At 47.0% G+C, this 22,901-nt stretch overlaps 1 protein-coding gene across 4 annotated transcripts; it reads left to right on the plus strand.

The window, feature by feature from the left end:
- Positions 1-980: 980 nt before the first annotated feature.
- Positions 981-16,245, plus strand: Ino80 (chromatin-remodeling ATPase INO80). 4 transcript variants are annotated; one of them, XM_078190419.1, is made up of 23 exons: positions 981-1,155; positions 1,299-1,512; positions 1,772-1,931; positions 2,012-2,091; positions 2,166-2,377; positions 2,448-2,621; positions 2,690-2,986; positions 3,067-3,395; positions 3,453-3,669; positions 3,755-3,842; positions 3,921-4,678; positions 4,766-5,058; positions 5,139-5,565; positions 5,633-5,882; positions 5,951-6,078; positions 6,150-6,244; positions 6,873-6,945; positions 7,778-7,936; positions 8,005-8,107; positions 8,445-8,557; positions 8,748-8,930; positions 9,013-9,370; positions 14,701-16,245. In XM_078190419.1, exons 3-23 carry the CDS (start codon positions 1,798-1,800, stop codon positions 15,105-15,107), a joined length of 4,878 nt encoding a protein of 1,625 aa, XP_078046545.1. In that variant the 5' UTR covers positions 981-1,155; positions 1,299-1,512; positions 1,772-1,797; the 3' UTR covers positions 15,108-16,245. The 4 variants fall into 4 exon arrangements, with proteins under 4 accessions (XP_078046545.1, XP_078046546.1, XP_078046548.1 ...); XM_078190420.1 differs by lacking the exon at positions 981-1,155 and adding an exon at positions 1,216-1,234; XM_078190422.1 differs by lacking the exons at positions 981-1,155; positions 1,299-1,512 and adding an exon at positions 1,601-1,704.
- Positions 16,246-22,901: the final 6,656 nt, after the last annotated feature.

Genomic DNA, 22,901 nt, shown 5'->3' on the forward strand with positions numbered 1-22,901 from the left:
TGCAATGCTTCAATAAGAAATAAAGCAGTTACGCCGAAATAAATAAAACCAGAAATTAGGAAATACATATTAGTTTTATTAAACATATAATATATTCAATAGAAATCTATAATCAGACTATTATTTATCATTATCCCTTCCCTCCGAATAATTACGTTACGATTAAATTACACATTGAGGATGCTTCAAGTAGCAAACTTTACAAATGTTTATTCCTTTAATTAATTGAACGGTCTTGTAATGTTCTTGTAATTGTTAATTTTTCTCATCGTACTGACGAATAGTTGTAAAATACTTATTTAGATACAACTTGTGTTCGAGATAAATTTACGCAGTAGCATTCAGCGGGAAATTTAATTAAAATAATATGGCACTCGATGTTATTAGCACTTTTCGTATTGTTGTTGTAATAAAGCCTATTATGTAAACGTTCAAATGATTCTTTTTCTAAAAATAGATCAAATAAATTGTTATTCATACGGATTTCTATTTGGTATTGTATGTAATTCATTTCTAAATCAACTGTTAAAACGATGACTTGTATTCTATAATATTAAATGGCAATATGGAGACAATCATGTGACAAAGACAATAAACTAAGGCCCGAGATGATTAAACGAACAGAATTCGAGAAATCTTGTGGATCGTGTGTAAAAATGTTGTTTTTAAAAAAAATGCCTTTAGAGTTTAAAGTTAATACATATGCATGCAAGTGTACGCATTTGCATCCGGTTTTGTATTTGAGAAGCCAGCTTGTATAGAAATGTCGGTCCTCCTACAGTTTATTTATAAGATTATGAAGTAGCGTTTAAGCCATGAAAAATATTTTTCGTATTTCTAGAAAGTTTACAGTGCCCTAAGGCTTTAACAGTAAAATTTGTTGGTCGGTAATAAACGTTGGTAAAGCCATCGTTGGCTGTAAGTTGGCTAGGCTGGCGCCACCTATTGAAAACAAAAATGGTGGCCAACAATATGCCCTATCCCTGCCCTGGTTTTATGGCACGCCAAATGTCTGCGTTCTCTAGGCTTCTTTCTACTATGTATTTCCCTTCGACCGATACACCCAATTTCGATGTGAGCAAAGGGAATCGTTTTCTCGCAATCGACCCTATCTTACGTGCTAAATAAGTGGGGCTGCTTCTAACCAAACCGAAGGTGATCCAAAACTATCGAATATTTCGCGAAAATTATAACCGCACAAGCTCGATTCGTCGTGTCATTCACCTTATATAATGTAATTGGTTACACACGATTCTATACGGCGATTACACGCCTCTAACATGTATTGCCCGTTACAGGAAACACGAAAAAACAATCTAGCATTGTGGCAATGCAGTAAGGAGGAAAATCCTGTATGCTTTACTAATTCCGAACGCAAGATAGACGTTTTCATTTCGCCAGCACGTTATGTACCAATTATGTAAAAAATTTCCTGTTGTCCGTGTCACATGTATGATTGGAGTCATTTAACATATTTAATGAAATGTCAAAATAATCACAGAATCATATTAGGTTTGTACATACATATATATAGTATATTGTAGTCACAGTATTTGTTACCTTGACAACTGACCTGTCAGTGTTACTCTTTTTTTCCAATGATTTCTTTTGCTTTATTCAGTCATCGAAGCTTCTATCTTTCATTAGTTTTACTTACGTATTACAGATTATTTAATGCGATATAATTTAAGAAGAATGACAAAGGTTGTTTCCAATACTTATAGGTCGTACAAGTAATTAAAGTTCATAGTACATTTTCTTATCATTATAGGTTGTTGAATTTTCTAGAGACTGGTAATGACAGATAGAGCACGCACAATGAGGTTGGAAGCAGAAATGGCTGCTCCTTTGCATCTGCAAAGATTGGAGCGCAGCCTCAATGTACAGCCCTTCTTAAGACAAATCAATGATTTGTTCCAAGATCCAGCTAGGTAGTTTTTTCATTGTAAATAAAATGGACTTCTACGTGGAAGCGTTCAAGGACATTTATGATTTTCATGAATTTTTACAGCGAGGATGAGAAATCTATTTCGTCAGAGTCTTCTGAAGGATCAGACAACTACCTTGATAACATGTTGATCCGTAAAGAAGGTGTGCAGCCCGTTGTAGCACTTTGAAGCTAAATTTTGGTTTGGGCATTGAAATAATGGTTTTTAATTTTACAGAGGAGAGAATTAATAAATTAAGGCTGTATAATATGTCCAGTGTTGGAGAAGAGCGTAGGTGGTTGCAAGATATTCTTTTGAGCGATTCATCAGATAGTTCAGCCTCAGGATCTGATACAGATAGTCCCATCACGGAAGAAGATTTTCAAGAAATGTTAAAATTTCATATACTCAGGAAAAAGTATCAGGGTCGCTTCTATCAGAAACCAGAGGTAAAATTAAAGCTTTGGGAAGACTTATAAAATACACAAAAATGGTTATAATGTGAATTTTTGTTTCCAGAATATACAGTATCAGTACTACAGTGCCGGCTTATTGTCAAATTATGATCGATTTTTAGAACACCAGAAGTTAATCGTTGGTAATAAAAAGAAGAAGGAAAAGAAGCCCGAAAAGAAAGTCATGAAAATCAAGAAGGAAAAAGTCCCTCGGCACAGACCATCCGTCGACTATCCTGTACGCATATAACGAAGATATTTGAGTATCGTTTGCAGTTCAATTAATCAGCCATACTTGATTTTCAGGATGGAGAGTATCCAGAAGATGAATGGGATCGTACAATGCCTAGAGAAGAAGAATTAGATGAAGCTGAATTGGAAGCAATAATGCGCCACCAACCGCGGCAACGCGGAAGAAAGAAGCATAATAATAAAAGCCCGGAAGTAATGGCGATGAGGAGGAGGAAGATTTGGGTGATGATGTCTAAGAAAGAATTGGGAAAAGTACAAAGAGCGAAAACCAATAATCATAAGGAAATGTTAATTAGTTGTAAGAAAGTAGCGCAGCATTGCATGAAATATTGGCGACAAAAGGCTATGCAGGTAAGGGTTTTTACATCGACAATTACTTGCGTGTTATTGTAGGTGTTTCCGAGAATTGCACGTTTCTTTTAACTTTCCAGTCTCAAAAGAACATGAAGGAAACCATATGGAGAGCAAAGCGTCTTACAAGGGAGATGCAATCGTATTGGAAACGGTATGATCGCGTCGAACGTGAAACCAGAAGAAGATTAGAAAAGGAAGCTGAAGAACAAAGGAAAATGGACGTCGAGCTGATCGAGGCAAAACGGCAGCAAAGAAAACTAAATTTTCTTATCACGCAAACCGAATTGTATGCTCATTTTATGTCTCGCAAATTGGGGAAAGCTTCGCCAGAAGAACAATTGAGAATTTTAAATCAATTAGACGAAGAAAAAAATCCGAGACTCGTTGGGATCGACGATTATGATAGGTAATATCTCTAAGGCAAAGTTGCTTGCATCCTGGTATCACTTTGTTCATATTTTAGTGAAATCATGAAACAAAAAGCGAAAAGAAATGCTACAGAAGCATTCGACAATGAAAAAGCTAGGGCGAAACAATTTGATACCGCGGCTGCGTCTCAAGAATTACGACTTAGCGATACACCAGAAACTTTGGAGCATCCGCAGCCTTCGATTTTCAAAGGAAATCTGAAAGGTTATCAATTGAAGGGCATGAACTGGTTAGCGAATTTATATGATCAGGTGGGTTAAGATGATCTTCTTGTGTATCTGAAAGATTTCTAAATGAGATAAATTAACGTCTAAATATGTTTGGTACAATCCTTAGGGAATCAGTGGAATATTGGCAGATGAGATGGGTTTGGGAAAGACCGTACAATCTATAGCCTTTTTATGCCACGTCGCTGAACGATATTGTAAGCTATTTAGAAGGAAAATTCTTTGTATAAATCATAATTGATATTGACATTTTGTAATTTCGTATTGTTTCGCAGCTGTATGGGGACCGTTTTTGATCATATCTCCAGCCTCTACGTTGCACAATTGGCAACAAGAAATGGCACGATTCGTACCAATGTTCAAAGTGGTTCCATATTGGGGCAATCCCCAGGAACGTAAGATATTGAGACAGTTCTGGGATACTAAAGATCTGCATACGAAAGAGGCTTCTTTTCATGTAGTTATCACTAGTTATCAATTAGTTATAACCGATTACAAATACTTTAACAGAATAAAATGGCAGTACATGATCCTAGACGAAGCACAGGCTATAAAAAGCACTAGCAGCATGAGGTGGAAATTGTTGCTCGGGTTCAGTTGCCGTAATAGATTACTTCTTAGTGGTACTCCAATTCAGAATAGTATGGCCGAGTTGTGGGCATTGTTACATTTTATAATGCCCACTTTGTTTGACTCCCATGACGAATTCAACGAATGGTTCTCCAAAGATATCGAAAGCCACGCCGAAAATAAAACTGGGATCGACGAGAAGCACTTATCGAGATTGCATATGATTTTGAAACCCTTCATGTTGCGAAGGATAAAGAAGGACGTAGAGAACGAGTTATCCGATAAGATAGAAGTGATGGTGTATTGCCCGCTTACAACGAGACAGAAATTACTTTATTCAGCATTAAAGAAGAAGATTAGGATAGAAGATTTATTACATTACACGGTGGGCGGTGGAGACACAGCAACCAACGATAAAAACTTCACGTCAAATCTTATGAATCTAGTCATGCAATTCCGGAAGGTAAGCTGCAGTTTTAGCAAAAACTTATTATGGTTGCACAGTCATGGTGCTCGTTGATTTTACTAAATCATTTTTTAAACATTTCAGGTTTGCAATCATCCAGAATTGTTCGAGCGTAGAGATGCTAGATCTCCATTTTTCATGCATACCGAGTTCTACGAAATGCCAGCATTATTGTATATAGAGGGGTTGCTGCATCTCTCGTTGCCATCCAAAGATCACTTGTTGTATAATAAGCTGTTTATATTTGCTACCGAACATTTGCATCGAACCCTTCACGATGGCAGCGAAAGTTCTCAAAATCCTTTTTCGTTTAGCAGATTCATTAATTTGTCTCCCATGGAAATGAACAAAGTGTTTATCATTGGTATTTTATTCAGGTATACGACACATCTCCATTCTCTGTTGTAGTATATTACACTGAATATATGTTAATATTCGATTTACCACGGCTACATAGATTATGCCTTGCCACTTTGACGGAGAGGAGGCTGAAAATCGCGCGCTACTGGGATGACTGGAACGTTGACGAAAGGATAGAAGTCCCTAAGAACCAGATGTTTCTCTTGCCAAGGAAGATGGACGACTCGTCGCAAGCATTGCAGAACTTAATTTTTACATGGAGGATTATGGAGGGAGATCCTGTATATACGCATAGTACACACGTTATTCATTCAATGCCTGAAACCGTTGCTCATCGAATCCTGCGCAGCAGCAAGAAGCCTGCTAATCAATCCTTGAAGAGAATACTTCCGTCTACTAAGGTAGAACAAGAAGATTCGAAGGTGACATTGCTTCCGGAGCATCCGCACCTTCCAAGACCACCGATAATGAGACTCTGCCAACAGACTACCATTCCATCCTTTATCTGCGATACTTATACTAAGGTTGGTCGAACATTTTGCAACGGTAACGATAACAGTTATATTAATCCTTGAAACAATTAATTTCCAGGTTCAAGCTAGTCCTCGAAAATTGTATGTTAGTAATAATGCCGCAACGTGCGCGTGGAGGAGGCACGAAGAATGCGGTGGAAAATTTGGTCAGCAACTTCTGTGGCTTGGTTGTGAGCGAGCTCTCTCGATTTCGCAAGGAGTCTCCAGTTTTCGCATAATGCAGACAACACCGACATTCTCCGTCGATCCTCAAGGCGGACTATCAGCGTGTGCGCCGATCAATGGCTGGTCGAACATCATAGTGCCAGGCTAGTATTCTTTACGCTAGTCTCTCTACATCCGTAAAAGCATCGTTAATTGTCTTGTATTCTTACAGATAAGCAAACCTTGGTGACGGATGCCGGCAAACTTTCAGTATTGGACAGTCTTCTGCGACGTCTCAAAGAACAGGGTCATCGTGTTCTCATTTATTCCCAGATGACCAAGATGATAGACTTGTTAGAGGTACTCGAAAATCGATTAACCACAAACCAGACAATCCCTTCATCAGCTGATCAACCATGTCTTCGTTACAGGAGTATATGTATCACAGAAAGCATACTTTCATGAGGTTGGACGGATCCTCGAAGATCTCCGATCGACGAGACATGGTAGCAGATTTCCAGAAACGGTAATGCCTCTATTATCTTGTTGGTCTAGATAAAAGTCTTGGAGAAGTTTTACGATGCAGTCGCCTACCAGCTGAACATTTTAATATCAGCCGATCTAAACGAGCGCCGTCTCATCCGTTTAATTAGAATAGATCGTTAATAAACCGAAGGAATTTTATTCTCGGCACTGCTTAGAATATGTATCGGCTTCGCATCGAGTTGCATGAGTGTAGTGCGCCAGCCTCTTAGCATGTCGTTCCTTGGCTCACTCGCGCATAAATAACACGCGAATTAATTGCCGGATCGTCCGTCCCTGTCTCGTAGGCAGCTGCGCCTTTGGCTACCCACCCCGAACAACTTGATTCTAATAACGGGGGATCCTTGTTTTCGACGGTAGCGTTTTTTACACGACTAACATTCTCAAGACAGCTTTCTACCTTATTCGCCGAATCTCTAAAAACCGTTGAACTGCTGTATGAATTAGGGTACGAATTGGGGTAAAAGGGATGCAGAGTTGTTAAGCAAACGACGAAACTCCCGCACCGGGCGGTTGGAAAACCTCCAAGTGCGGCCACGAAGCATTCCGAATTAATTTCCATAGGAAAGACACCGGGTCGTCCAATCTGCAGGGATTGTTTCATGTTTCAGGGCGGACATATTCGTCTTTTTGCTGAGCACACGAGCCGGGGGCCTGGGAATAAACCTCACCGCCGCAGACACGGTCAGTAATCTTATCCTTACTTTATCAACCGTACCTTGTACGTATTCGCCCAGGACTTTGCGAGCCAGGTTGTCAGGGTTGTCTGCCTATGATATTCAGGGCAACCGTAATTCGGCCGGGGGGCCGGGAATGAGGGGAAGCGATATCGGGGAGCAAAAGGATAGCGTGTGGGGAGATCACGATCCTGTCTGGCCAGGAGACAACGTTTAATCACGAAAGTGTCGTTCGACGTTCGGTCCCGGTGTCATCGATTTAACAAGTCTGGAACCTTTGCCCGTGATCGAGTCCTATGCAGACGTGGGCATTCCACCGAAACATTTAAGCCCGATAGATTTCTTTACGTTAGCTATTTGGTTTCAAAGACTAGCTTCTGGCGATTCATTCGTCGTGAACTCTCATAATTCACCTCGGACAAATTCTTCATTACGCAATGATTAATTATATATTAAAATAAAACCGATTCTTATCAACCACACAGTATATCGATTGGCAAAGGGTTCAACTATCGATTCCCGTTTTTAGCACGAGGGTGCGGGTAGAACAGGAGGAATCGATACGATTTTTTGGCCAAGGTCGTTCGCCCTGCATTGCCGAAACTGCATTCTGTTGTGCATTAGATTGTACCGGGGTGGGCTGCAGGTATACGTTGCCGAATGCATTTGCATATGCCCTGGTTCGAATATCGAGTGTGGAACTGTCCCTATTTAGAACGTCACGCAATAGTCATCCGAATTTGGGTCTACCATTGCATAGATCCAAGGATACGATACATCATTGCCTGCAAAGGCCTGTTGTTATCGCGGATAATCAACGAGATGATTTTGCTTCGTAGGTGATCTTTTACGACAGCGACTGGAACCCCACTGTGGATCAGCAGGCGATGGATCGCGCCCACAGACTGGGCCAAACCAAACAAGTTACGGTGTATCGATTGATCTGCAAGGGGACCATCGAGGAGAGAATACTGCAACGTGCTCGGGAGAAGAGCGAGGTTCGCGTCAAAGCAATAATATACGATACTACTATTCGAGTTGATAATAATGCGAGCAATTTTTCCAGATACAACGTATGGTGATAAGCGGTGGCAATTTCAAACCGGATACTCTGAAGCCCAAAGAGGTCGTCTCTTTGCTGCTGGATGACGAGGAAATCGAAGCGAAATGTGAGAGATTTTCTAATGTGCAGAATTATATTATGAGATTTTTGCATCATTTGAGAACAGTAGCTTGTTTGTTAATCACGTTGAAAGGAACTTTGAAATGCAAATACGCAGAAGGCGAAGCACGATTTTGGTTGTATTCTTATGTTGAAACGCGTTCGGTGAAAGAGCGGGAGGGAAGCGAGCCAGAAGGGAGGGAACTTGTGTGTTTGTGTGCGCGCGCCTGTAGATGCAATTACATTGTGCTCGTTAGGTTATGCTAATGCCCTAATAACGAATAATAATAAGAAGCCGAAGCAACGAACGTCCCCGAGTACAGGCCCGTGTTCGTATATTTCAGATAGCCAACGGAGCGAGGAAAGAAAGCAGCACGCGGAGGATGTTCGGCTCGACTCGAGCCTACACCACAAGGAGAGGGACCGGAAAAGGAAGTTAACCGCGCTTCCGGTCAAGGTGAGCTTGGCGCCCTTAAAGCCGCTATCGGTCCCAATTCTTTCCTCTGCCTTCTTCCTCCTCCTCCTCTTGCCCGCAATTGGTCGAGGCGTATTTCTCCCGCCTTCCTCGACTTTTGCTTTCGATCTTGATTTATATAGGGCGACTCGCAAGAATCTACTTTATTAATGCGAGCAATTTCTCGTTCCAGGCTGACGCAAAGAAGCCCTGTTTGTCTGACGCGAACGGCGACAGGGTCGGGGATACTGTACAGTCGAATTCGAACGATGGTAACCAGATGAGCAACACTCAGGCGCATTTCATTAACAATAATCAACAGATGCTGGAAACAGCGGACGATTACAGTGTGCCAACCAGTCCTGTCAAATCCGAGGTGCGTGGATAGTTACGCGATTGGCTTGGATCGGTAGATCCTGTGATCAGGTTACATGATAGAATCCGTTTCATTTGTTCAGGATGAGACAAGCAACGACGGTCTGGTCGTTGATGTTGATGGACCCGTTGGAGGTACTTCCAGCGATTCGAGGCAGTTACGGATTAGTCAGTTCGGGGAACCGGCCAAGGTGAATCGCTTGGATCCTCACACGTCGTTCAGCAGTAGCTCTGGCGTTCGAATGCGACCCACGGTCCGCGGGACCAGTAAACGAGGCAGGCCCCGAGGTTCTCGTAGAGGAGGCCCGGTTGGTGGCAAAGGCAGAGGAGGGCTTCTTCTGCTTCATCCATCGACGAAGGCTCCCAGGGGCGATCCTCAGTCGCCGGCGTCCATGTCTCCCACCGGTGGCAACGCGACAAGCGATCACATTCACCAGCACGGTGAGTACCGGACCGTCGATCCTCGTAGAGCCGCTTCGACAAGACAATTCAATTCAAAGCAAGACGAATTGTTACCAAGTTATGCAGGCGTTTCCAAGTCACGTCAAACATTGTTCGCAAGGACGACCAGGCGTGTCCCCGCGCGATAAAACCTGTCGTGCAAAATCGAACCTTGCCCATCGATGAATATTTCAACTCGGATGTCACGACATCGGCTGAACAGATTCGACCCGGTCACGGCAGAACAGCATAAATACGTAACAGTCTCGATTTCTATCGTCCTCCGTTATCGCCGCCGACATAAATATTTAACAGGTTTTGCTAACTCGGTTATCCTGCGCGGCGTATGGGGAACCTATTAATCAGAGTCCAACGGACGGCACGAAAAAGGAATTCGCCTCCATCTGCTCGGGATTCGAAAATTCTCACTCGCAAACGTTGGCCTCGCCGTAGCCGAGGGGGGGCGCGCGGAGCGGATTAGTTGGGAATTTTCGCGGGGGGTCCGGAGAAAATGACTTTCCGTGACGCACCCTCGGAATCGATACACACCGTTAATCCCCGCTGACTCTTTCATAGACCCCCGGACCCCCTTCCGATCGGCCGCCTCCCTCGCAGCGTTTGGCCCCGTTCTCAGGGGATCCCCCGGGCGCAAAGAGAAAGTACCCCTGGGTCCGTGGATCCGGGTTGCGAAATTCCCTCGCGGGTACATACGGGAGCAAGTGCATCTGCGGGGAACAGTTGGCGACGGTTCTAAGGAGCCTAAGCGGGAAGGGCGATATCCCCCCCCTCCAGTGACTCACTGTAGCCGCTCGTCGCGGTTTTCGTTCCCTAAACGAGCACGCGTCTTCTGGGACGACGGGGTACTTGCCGCGCTCTCTTCGGCCTCTTTATGATCGATGGGAGATAATTAGGGTACCGCGGCATCCCTTCGGGCCACCGTAATTCCTACTTATCGTTAATCCTTCGCGCAGAGAGCACTCGAAAACGAAGGCATGTCGAGCCTCTTCAGTAACTTGTTTTTTTAAGTTGGTTTCACTTCTTCAGGCTCATTTATAAGTCATTTCTTCTTCCTCTCTTGTTCAAATCACACCATTTGCGGTCTAGCTGTATCTTTCTATAATTCATTGGCTAATTGAATCGATAAACGTACACCGCATTCCCGGGGTGCACCCGTGTTGGAAATCGATTCGAAGAACCGCGTTATCGTCGGGGTGTCGTTTGAAAACGCGTCGCACGAATCCCGGATTGCATAACGCATTGTGTCGCGCGCGCTAAAAGGCGCGGCGCGCGATCGCGTATACGTGGACAGGGTTGCATCGAGTAGGGGACTCGGGGGTCAGAGAAAGAGGGGGGTAGGGAGGTTTCATTAAAACGAGGAGAAAAAGGAGGATGGAGAGAAGAAGGAGAACCGACGAAAGCGAGCCGCGCGAGAGCGAGCAGGCGAGCCTCGCGCAACGACACGTGGACCAAGGAGAGTTTACGCGAGCAACCGTGCGGCCCGCGCGTACGATCTTCGTGCTACATATACGGAAAGGAGAGAAAAGGGGGTCGTTCTTCTTCCCTGCCTCGCCTCCCCCTTTTCTCTCTCCCTCTGCCTCCGTCCTCCTCTCTCGCCCGGTTGTCGTCGACTGGAAGGCGAGCGGACAATAGCAGGTGCGGAGTGAAGGCGACAGCTGCGATCGATGATGCTCTTCTTAGGTTTTTGGAACTCGCTCGCTCCCCCCCTCCCGTCCGCCCCTTGCCGGCTCTTCGCCACGCACTCGCCGCACGATTCGGCGGCTATCACTTCGTTGCCGGGTTCGCTAGACCTTTGCTATCGCAGTGCTTTCTTCCCGTTCCATCCTCTGCCGTGCCTCGCTCTCTCCCGAACGCTCGAAGCGTCCGACTATCCCCGGCTTTCTCGGCCTCGCGAATTCGAGCGTTCGGAAATCCGAAATGTTCCGGCACGATTTTCTCGCCGCGTGACCGTCGCCGGTCCCTCCGTCCCCCCGCATTTTCATCGCAGGCTCATTAATTCGCGTTCGTCGGATCGAGAGGCGCAGGAGTCACGGCGCGCACGACGACGCATTTCGCAAACAGGAGCGCGGGACATGTGGTGGATGCACTACTCCTCGTGAAAGGCGGTAACACGACGCCCTCTCCTCTCGCGCGCGTTCGCATTTCTCGAACGTCATGCCACGGATTATTTTCCGCGCCGATAGAAACGAAGCTCGGAGAGACGAGACTTCTCCTGGACGTCGAGCATCGTATATTAGACTGGCTCGTTATTAGCATAATTCGCGGCGGATAACCCTGGCCGTGGGTTTCCAGCGGCAGGTCTCCTCCGTGGGGGTTTCGGTTTCCGTGCCGTGCCTCGCGGTACCGCACCGTGTCACCCCCGCCGATATTCTCGTGTCGCGAAACGGAAAGTAATTCCGCGCGCGGTTCGAGTGGGCCGGGGACAAGTTTTCTCGTTTCCACGGCGAGCACGATGCCGGCCGCGTCGATATTCTTTTCCCCGTTGAAATCCGATCGGAACCCCCGAGATTGGCCCCACCCCCGCCCTTTTCCCTTGTAAATCGCGAAACACGACGGAGGTACGCGGGAGACCGTTACGGCGCGCGCCTTCTCGCTCGAGGAACAATTTTCCGGCGCGCTTGTGTCCGACGGGAGCGACCGTTGCGAAGAAGTCGGCGACCGATTGCGGATGTTTATGCAAATAGGCCACCTCGGGGGGTGATTTTGCTCGGAATAGAACGATACAGAAATTTGTTTACCCTGTTAACACGTTCGCCGGCGCTGTTCGCGTTGGAAATAGACCGTATTTTGTCTAACGCCGCCTGGCGAGCAGAAGCAACTATATTTAAAACGTTCCTTTCTCTTTCTACAATTTTTTTTAAAACCTTACAATTTTTCCTACAGTTATATAAATAAAACAGATAATTAGCAATGGTGTCACAGATAAGCGACAGTGGCGTAGGGCGAATAAGAGAAGTCTCGTGCGAACGTTTTCGCCGTTCCATTCCGACGCCGACCCGTTCGAGACCCAGTTGTCGGCTTAATCGATGCCTAATTGAATCGTTTAATATTCAAAGAGCGCGCGCGTCGCTTGTTCAAGCACTTGTCCCCTACCTCGTTAGTCCCCGCAATCGATTCGAATTAGTTTCGATGCGTTGTTCCCGTCCTTGCAAAACGAAGGAACGCGACCGCGAGCGGATCGAAGGACATCGAATCTCTCGTAGACGGGAGAGGGGAGGCGCGGGGCGGGGAACGGTGAGGGATCGTTTCGGAATATTTTCGCAGATGGCCGCGGTTCCCGCGGGAATCGAGCGGTGATCGGACGGGAATCGGGCGGGGATCGCGCGTGGGCGAGATCCTCGCCGGGAGATAGAGACGCTGTGGGCCCGCGCGCGCGCGCGCGCTGGGTCCGGCACAAAGGGACGACGAGGGTCCGCAGAAAGTTTTCGAGGTAGCTGGAAGGGCGAATGGAACGCGAGGATCCGCGGAATGCCGACCGTCCGGCTGGCAATATCCTTGCCCCGTCCTATCTTCCCGCATTATCCTGCCGTATCTCAGCCGTGGAACAGCCGAACTCTCTTCCAGGCCTGCTCGCTCCTCCCCCCCCCCCCTAGCGTCTCCTCCTTCGACGTGTTTCACGACGGCTACGCCGCCGGCTGAGAAAATTATTGCATTCTAAAGCGGGGACAATGAAATAGTTTTGGAGCCCGGGGTCCTCCGGCCGCCGACAAATCCTCCGGGCCGACGCGAATAACGAATCGCTTGATTTGTCGCCGTAATAACCGGGGAGTCGGAAGATCGAGAGGGTCCTCTCGGATCCTTGGGTACACCAGAAACGGTTTATTGGTCGATCGCGTTTCGAGCCGCGCCGGCCCGAGGATTTACGATGCTTAATCAACTCGGAGCTCGTGGCACCCGGTTAAAGGGATGATGGAAGCTTTCTCGAGGAAATCGTGAGAGGAATCGTTATCGGAACGAACGGGAAGCGGAGGAAAGGGGCGGGGGTGGGGAGGTGGGCGAGTTGGCTCCGGTTTGGTCCTGCACGGCGAGAGAGAGAGAGAGAGAGAGCGGGTTAACGATCTCCGAAATCGCTGATCGCGGTCTCGGCGTTCCAGCAGCCACCCTCAGCCATCCCACACGAGTGGGGTCCGTAGTTCACCGAGTTTTTGGCGGCGAAGGCAACGGCGGCGCGCGCGCTCAGTTCCTTATCTGTAATTGCTCCCCAGTCTCCGACTAGTCTCGAGAAATGTCGGCGAACGGGACAACGACGAGCAATCTCGCGGAGGGTCCTTTTTATTCCCCGTAGTCTCTCATCCGCGCCTTGAGAATCTCCGCGAGGAATCCTCCTCGCTCCTCCTCCTCCTCCTGCTGCTGCCGCTGCTGCTTCTCCCTCGTCGGCCCCTCGGCTCCTCACACTCTCTCCTTCCGTGTCTCCCTTATAAATCTGCCGGGCTGGGGATCGCGCGTAGAATTTCGAAAGCGCATAACGACGTGCTTCCCAGAGGAGCGAAGCTTTTCCCACCCTTTGTTACGCGAGTGGGGCGCGCTCCTGAGAGGTTCCTTCGCGAGCGTCGCTGAAGAGTGGCTCCTGAAAGGTTCGAGAACGTGCCAAGGAATGTCGACGACTCGGAACGACGAGCTCGAGGGGGGGGGGGGGGGAAAAAAAAAAAAAAAAGAAGGAAAGAAAAGAACGAACGAGGGAGGAAGGAAGGAAGGAAGGAAGCGAGAGGAGCTCGGGCTGGTTCGAAGGAGACGGGTAACGTCCTCTCGTACATCCTTGCTCGGCTACTGACCTTCGACCCTGTCACTCCCTCTCCACCCCCTCCGTCCGCGATTTTTCTCCCTCGCTATCTCATTAAATTCTTCTTTCCCCGCCCCGTCCCTTCGGCCGCCTCTCGCTTATCCTCGTTCGTCCTCGCTCGTCCTCCCGCTCGGGCCGCGGCTCCTGCGCTTACGATCAGTCGAATAGATGCCGTGGCACGATCCTCGGGAGTTTGTCTTGTTCGTTCCCCTGCCGCGGTTGTACCGGTGAATAACCGATTAACTGGTCAGACCACTCCACGTGAAATGGAGGGCCCTCCGCCGTACCCTGCATCTGCCATTATAATCGTGAAAAGTTGCCTGCCGGAGCACGTACGCCCCGCGGGCTGCTGCGCGGGCCCCTCGTTTCCCGGCGAATTTCGCCTGCCGAAGAGGTGACCGATCCTTTCGGTGGGTCGTGTCTCTCCGGCTGCTCGCCGTTGGTCCCGAACAGCGAGCGAGCGAAGAGGCGCCGACGACGGTCGTCGATGCGAGATCAAACCAATAAAACAAAATCGTCTTACGCTGCGCAGGAGGTCAAGGGTCATCCGGTCCAGCGGAGGGCGACGGACCCAGCACGGTGGGTCCATTGGGTCCGGTCGGGTCACTGGGCCCCGTCTCGGGCAGAGGAGGCGCGCCGACCATTCGTCGCGGGCCCGGCCGACCACGGCTCAGACCCACCGGCCCAGGACACCAAGGATACCGTGCCCCGGGTCACCATCACGGCAGGAAAGTCCAGCGGCCGCTCCCGGTGCCGCTCAGGTCGCAGCAGACGATCGCCACGGTGAACCAGCAGAAGTCGTCGGGTCAGCGGTCCTCGGGCTCCGGGCCATCCGTGTCCTCCGCGGCAATGAACGCCGGCTCCTCGTTCCCTTCGTCCACCGGCGAGTCCAGACCGTTCGGCTTCTACACGCAACAGCAGCCCCGCGGATCCTCCTAGCTTCCGGAGGAGGAATTCCTTCGGGTGATCCTCGAGGGAGACTCTTGAACCCGATCACAAAACGAGGACGAGTCTTGGACAGCCTGCTGGTGCGCGATCGTTCGCGAGCAACGGCAACGCGAGCACTCTATTCTCGGATGGCTCTCGAGGACGATTCTCAACGACAATTCGAAAGGACGATTCTCGATGAGCACACCTGCGAAGGTTACAGCATGCGGGGTCTTCGTGGTCGAGCTACGAGCGCGCACCGACTCTCCGATGGATGTTCGATTCACGGGAGGACCACCTGCACCGATCGCTCGCGGACCCTGTGCCCGGTGGTAGCGGATGAACTGCGAAGCAGCCGATCCGGCACCACCGTCATCGAGGACACCCCGCGGAGAACAGGCCCGCAGCCGGAATTCAGACGGGGATCTCTTGTCCGAGAGCATTTTCGAGCGGGCGTCGAGCAAGCGACGACGAGCCGATGATTTTAATCGCCTGTAACGATCCCGGGAACGCGTCAGACTGTAAACTATTGTATAAAATGCGGATCTTGTCGATATTTATGGCCCGGTCCCGAATAATGACGATCGTTTAGGCAATTTGTACAGATGCGAATTGAATATGACGTCGTCTCGTTAGGTACTTAAATCGTTGCTCGAATAAAAAAAACACCAAGGATTCCGGTCGAGGATCGTGAGAATGGTGGTGGACTCGAGCGAGCACAAGTGTCGTACACCGTTCAGAACGGCTTTTAGTTTAAATTCACCTGTGAAACTTTCAATCCGGACGACGAAGCGACGAAGCCCATTCGGTAGATTGACGATCTACGACCGAGCGTCGAACAGACTTCTTTCACGATATAGTTTTCCCGTTCAATTTCATCGCCTTCTAGTTCTTTTCTCTCTCTTTCTGTCTGTCTCCCTGTCTGCCAGTCTATTTCATACTTCCTCTCTATATCTCTCTTTCTCTCGGTCTCTCTCTTTCTGCGTTCCTACTGCACGCTCGACGCATTACGATTCGTCAAAAGATCTGCATCATCGTTTCGCAGGCAGGCTGGTTTAGACGATATTTTTTATGCGAGTTACGAAGAAACATCATGCCGACTCGATTTGTAAGAGAATGGTATTTATATTAGCAATAAACGATTCGAATGTCCACCGAGAACCTCTGACTCATCATTGACCGTCCGTGAATCTCGTCCCCTCTTCGTATTGCGTTCGCACCTTTCGTCGACAGAATTAACAAAATCGAAGACCGTTTCTGCGACTCTTGTGGTTCTATTTCTTCGTATTTCGATCGGTCGTTTTACCCATAAATTTATAAAACCCGCCGTCTAATTACGGTAATTAATCCAGACCGTGCGTGATTTATGACCGGCCATCTACACCTGCTGCGCGAATTTATGGTTGCACCGAGGACGACGCTAACGCGGTGTATTTCACGATTCAGAGTTTTTTGAGTGTGGATGAAAGAGAACAAATTTGTAGATCTGATCGAATAAATCTAATTTGTATTTCGAGACAGAGACCGCGCAATTCGGTTTGCGTGACATTTGAAAGAGAAGATCGTTCGCGGGTAATTTGAATTTAAATGTCGAGGTTCGTTCGAACCGCGCTTTTCGAGTTCTCCGATTCCACGAGGTATCGAATTCCAAGGAAAACAGAATCCAGTGACACAGAGGATATTTGGGATCCCCTGCAATGAAACGTACGAGAAATTCGATACGACCGACGATTCCGCGCCAAGCTAAATGTTCCAGAAGTCGGTGGCGACCACCTGGTGGAGAACAAGTGGAGCGTGTTCAGGCATTTCACCGACGCGACGCAGCTCGAAGAACCGCACGGACGAACGTCGTGAAAGCAAGAGTAAACACATTGAATATCTGTAATTTTAATATTTTCTCGAACCCGTGCCTCAGAACCAGCACGCTACGATATCCTGCAATAGTGGTTATTGGAAAACAGCATTGAGAAATAAAGATTTACATCTTTTTTCGTGAAAACGAATATATTGGGTTATCCCGGAAGTTCGCACCGATTTTTGGAAGGTGGCGTTGGGACATGTCTGAATATATCGGAATTATCGAAACGACTTGTGTACACTTTCGGACGAGTGACATTTCGATCGAGTTTACAAGCAAGTTTTGTTAGGATGAATTAATTTGCGTCAGTTTTGCAGCCTGTTGACGATGACAGTAAATAAAATATATTTTATACGTTTAACATTATTTTACAGGAATTTTAGCTGAAAGAACTGTGCGCAAGTAATGACGATCGATCAAAGAAGTTGATCGAAGGTAATCGGCGCAGTGGAGGAAGGTTATGGAACAAAATGGTGATCATGTAATTTAATAGATATATATCGGTCTATAAAAATGTTAGCACGAATTTTCTTAAAAAATCGGCACGCACTTCTCGGGAAATTAATATTTTCGGCGTATCACGGATATGTCAAGCAATGCGGTGTTTGTGTAAAGGTCAAGACTCTGGACGATAGCGAGCAATTAGCGAACAAAAGGAACCAGTTAACGCAAGATCCATTGAGCTGCATATCGACGAAGTTGTTGCTGTATCTTTCGAGAACAACGGTGAAGTTAACGAACATCTCTAAATATTGCAACTCGGGTATTGTGACCATTCTTTCGATCCTGTTCAAGGTAAGTCTCAACGTTCATTGTTTTTTTTTCAAAAAATGTTCAAACAGCTGTGTATTAGACGATAGTTTTTATGTATAAAATATAATGTCATTGTATTAATGAAACTTTAATTGTAGACACCTAAAAAGCTAATTAAAACTATTGACATATGAGCGTTCGATGGGTATTAATTTCGAATGTGCGATCTTTGAAAGCAAAAGGGGGTTAATGACGAGCGAAGGAACTTTGTTGCGAACCCAGCAATTTCGAGCGAAAGGAACGGACATTTTCGTGTCTCGGACCGTTTAACAACCAATCAGCTTTCATACGGCAATGTAATTATCCCCGGGGGTAAAGAACAGGCCGGAGCGGGGCCCAGAGCGTGGCGGAGCGGCGACGAGAAGAAACATTTCCCTGGCGACAACGTTTCTGCTTGGTTATTTTCTATCTCGCATTCCCGGCATCGTCGCGCGAGCATTACAAGTGTCCGGTTGCGGGTTTTTGCCACGACACGCCGAAGTGAACGGACTAAATGAAGTAAATGGATGAACGGTGAATAATGGATGAAGCGGAGTTAGCGGCATATGTAGGCGATGCTCGCTTCTTGCTCGGTCGTCGACGCTAACTCGGCTTATTATCAGGAAGGACAACGATCGTCAGTGTACTCGGCATTCCGTGGATAATTGTTAACTAGACCGGGGTTGATCATGCAAATGTCGGCGTTCCTGCGAAACTTAACACCTTGACTACCGCGTAGACCATATATGACTAGTTTTCAAAATGTAGTTCCGTTGCAACAGATTCGATCAGACTGAACTTTGCTAGGATGATCAATTTGACTTTCTGGTTTCAATTTTATTAATTAAATTAGTTTGATTTTGCGCGAATGTTTTAAATACAATGTTCTGATTGTAAGTAGGTGACTGGTTTCTAACTAGTACGTTCGTAGGCTAGACACTCGCGTCTTCAGTAGAGGATCTCGAGAGAAGGCCAGCCGGTCCACTATTTCGCTAGCGATTCCACGCAGACCGACGACAATCGGAATTACTCCCGGGATCGCGATTATTCGAAGTCGTTGATTTGTCGTGAGCCGAGCAGGATCCACCGAAATTATTGTACAATGTTCGTTCGGTGAGTTTTCAGCTTTCTACGGCTGTCCGCGCTTGTCGTGAAAACGGGCACGCGACGACAGCAAACCTATAATTCATTTGGAACAGTTATTACTGAATTATCAGTTCCGTCTGCGGTCGTTCTGGCCCCCTTAAATCATAATAAAGTGAAACGACGCTCGACGATCACACTGATTCGCGGAGAACATTTGATCACCGTGATTCTACTATCTAGGGGAGAACCGGTGAGAACTCGAAGCTAGAACTCAGGGTCAAGGCAGACCCTGAGCATTTCAATCTTACTATGACCCACGGTTCAGACTTCGTACATTAGGTTTTATTAAGAGAGAATCTAAACTGTGAGAATGTTATACTGTTATGTAGTCAGATCACGTCTGGAGTATTGTTCTGTGAGAAGGTCTTCGTAGTACAAGACCCAGCGCTACAAACTAGAACGCGTGCCACATGCTTTACGATCCTATAATGATTCCATATAAGCGTTGTATAATTTTTCTAAGATCCGATATACGCAAATGAATTCGACGATCGTTCCCACCGTAAATTCGATTCTGCAATCGAGCCATCGATTTCATTTCGCAATCCACCTGTTTACCTAATTCCTGGGCGACGTCACCGTGAAGAAATCCCTTCACCTACGTCACTCGGAAAAAGCATCGGCCCAGAATGCCCCGAAGAACAAGGACTCGCAGAGTTTCCATCGCGATCGACGCGAGGAATTCCACGTAATTCCACGGAATCGAGATTCCAGCGTGACGAAGGACACGCAGCGCGCCTGAAACCCGAGGGCGATGATCATCGACGGGAACAAGCAGCTGCTGACGGTAGCCGCTTCATCATTCGCGTGATTGCCTTCGACAAAAGCCGATCATTCTCGGGTTCGATTCGAGACAGAGCCTTCGATTCGTTACCCGATCTCTCTGCCCACGCCGCGGCCGCCTCGGGGGACATCTCTCTATAGCTGCTTCCTCTGAAGACAAATCCAGCCAGCTCCAAACGACAACGGATCCTTTCAGTTTAATTATCGGTAGCTGAAGCGTCCCGCTCTCTCTCCGACAAATGTCTGCAAATTTAATCCAATATCAGATCTATGGGCTGGACAGCGATATAGATCGGTTAAAGACATCCCAGATTTCCGAGAACATGTTCGCGCGAGGGAAAGAGTACAAACGAGAGCTAAAAACGAGAGCTACATAGTTAGAAACAGCACCGGCCGTCTGCTCGGCGTCCACGCCCTTCCGAGCCTTTCGCGAGAAACTAAAAGCTGCCGAGTGGAACTAATCGTAGCAGCTGGAGAAATAAATTGTTCCGTCGATGCGAGGGAACAACACGGTAGGCGCGTTTAGAGCCTGTACGAATTCGCTGTCCATTCTTTGTCCACCGCGAGTTACATCGACAGAGCCAAGCCTTGCCATTGCTCTGCTCCGTTTCACTTAGGCGCGACACTTTTTTTCGAAACGGATCAGAGAGACGCACCGGCAAACGGAGACAGACTAATTAGAATAACGAGCAGATGTCGGTGGTGTCCATCGTTCGACGCGGATCTATATGCAAAGCAGCTTCGATTTCCAAGAAATTTTGGAATTCCGCTAATGACAAGAACTGTCGAGCGAATTAAGTGCCCGCATGCAACTTGGTTGCGAAGGTCGAACACGGAAGACCGACGATCAATCGTGGATTCTTTACACGCGCGGCGAGACGTGTAACAGAAAACAGAAAACATGTTTCTGTGAGAAAGACCATAGTTCCAACCTTGCGTCGGTCACTCGACGTTGGAGTATTCTGAAGCGTCGTCGAAAATTACCGTACACATTCTGAAATAATTTCCTAAGCTGGAAATTAAAGAATTATGGTCTCATTTCTCCTTCTTGCTATTTTTTTTTATTGCTAATAGTTGATCTTTTAAGCCGTGACTAATGACTACACGGTTTGTTTTCTTTTCCGACTAAAACAAACATCGTCGCAGTCTAATGCGTAACCTAACCCTCCTGCAGTACCACGTGACGCAACATCGATAGATCGACAACTTCAACTTGTCCTCTCCTCCGTAAAATTTGTGTCACGTGCCTCATGGAGCAAGATGTCGGATTATTGGCGAAAACGGAATCTTGTACATCTCCATTAAGTGATAAAAGTATTGTTCATATTGTGTTATATGATTATCAAAGTAGTTTCGGTGAACAAGTCAAGTATCTGGAACAAGTGGAAGTGTTTGCAAGCATTGAAGTCGCAGAATAGAACGGGTATCCGAGAATGAAGTACAGCATCCTCCTCCGCTTGGTTCAACCGGCTAAAATGGCGATCTATGAACACTTCGTTCAGCAGTTATCGGTAAGTCGTTGCAAGAGGATTTTTATCAATAATAAATTTTGATTGCGGTTTACGATGTATAATCTTAATAATTACACAGCTCCTTTTTCGCGATAGCATTAATGGTATAAACAACCATTTGTGCATTCTAACGTTTAATAGGCATTCTCCTAGGAGGAATCGAATGACGTGAAGTTTGGTTACCTCGACTGATTCTTTCGATTTGAATAAAGAATCGTAACCGTCACTATGGCCGCCTCTCTATTGAGTTTCTGTATTTTTGTAGTTGATGCAGATAATTTTTATTTCGCACAAAAATCCGTAGTCTAGCGATCAGAGATACAAAATAATAATATATTTATTATATCAACAGGACAAGTGCTTAGTTACAACTAATGTTGTAATAGCGTTATGAACGATAATAATAGCAGTATGGGGATAAATAATGGCACGTGATAGGAATAATAAGATGAAGACTTTAGGAATGACTGTGAACAATATTACGTGACGATATTATGCATAAATGATACGTAAGTATTGCAATAACGATTAGGATCGTACATAACATATAGAAGATATTTCGTTTTAAATTGAATTTCTGAATCGTTTGATTTCTACGAGGGATTATCTACGTAAGAACATTTCAATCGAGGCGAGGGAGAGACGATTTGCTTTCGATTCGATCCGGAAGGGTCGAGGGAATTGAATTTTCGGTGGATTCGGATGAAAAGGCGAGGAGAGCTAACCGGACCCGATCAATTTTATGTCCCTCGGATCAACCGATTGTCCGCCGGTGGCACGGGAAAGAGAGAAGCGGAGAGGACCGAGACCTTGCGATGCACCTGCTCTCAGGTGTACGTCCGCACCTTCCATCCGCGCGTGCAATGCATCTCCTCGTCTTTCTCCCCCTTTCCCACCCTTCTCTCTTTCTCTCTATCTCTATCTCCCCTCGCCGCTCTACCGACGAGAGAGATCTTTGGGCAATCTTGCGTCGTACATTGCGAGTAAATGTGCGAGAGACGGCAATTATTCGCAGGAGGACGTCACGATCGCGACGTTTCAGGGCCACAGCAGGAGGATCCCGTCTTTAACACCTTAACCCTCGGACCACCAACGGGACGCGTTTGTCCCATCGACTTGTAAATAATGACTCGTTGGAACTCCTGCCAAGAGATACCCACTGACGTTGCGTACCAATCTTCTTCGAAGCCTGAAACTTGCGAGTTGCCGCACGCCGTGTCATCCACGAATTTTGAACAACGCCGAAGCTAGGAACCGTCCGCGTAATTTGTTCCTCTGGCAATACAATCGAGTCGCGAGAAGGCAAACAAAATTGCGGTCGGAGGAGTTGGCCGACGCGGACACACGCGACCGAATCGAGTTTATCAGCAGTGTTATTTTCGGCGCGTTGCTAGCTTTTAGAGGCAGCCAGGTGCGCGCTGCGCGCGTAATTTCACGCGTTTATCGGCCTCTCGATTCCCTAGCAGACTTTTGTTTATTCGCGGTCTGACCGCGCTCCATTTATTTGTCGAAACGCTTCCACGTGTATGCACTTCCTATTATCGATACCGTTGCTCGAGCACGCGTCTCGCGATTACACTCGAATCGATTCAATTCCGCATATTCAGTCGTGTCTTCTCTTACTGTACTTCTGATAGTTTTAGATAGAATAATTTATCTATTTATTGTATCTGTTTTCATTGTTAGTAGTATTTGATACTCTATATTCATTCGATA

The sequence above is a fragment of the Augochlora pura genome, chromosome 9 (genome assembly GCF_028453695.1).
Source record: "Augochlora pura isolate Apur16 chromosome 9, APUR_v2.2.1, whole genome shotgun sequence".
In the NCBI taxonomy this organism is placed as follows: Eukaryota; Metazoa; Arthropoda; class Insecta; order Hymenoptera; family Halictidae; genus Augochlora; species Augochlora pura.

What these genes read in the sequence shown, in the direction of transcription:
- Ino80 (XM_078190418.1), top strand. Translation starts at nt 1,675, where the DNA reads ATGCGATATAATTTAAGAAGAATGACAAAG. An exon ending in GTCGAACATCATAGTGCCAG is followed by an intron (nt 5,883 to 5,950) that starts GCTAGTATTCTT and finishes GTATTCTTACAG; the next exon opens with ATAAGCAAACCTTGGTGACG. An exon ending in AGATGATAGACTTGTTAGAG is followed by an intron (nt 6,079 to 6,149) that starts GTACTCGAAAAT and finishes TCTTCGTTACAG; the next exon opens with GAGTATATGTATCACAGAAA.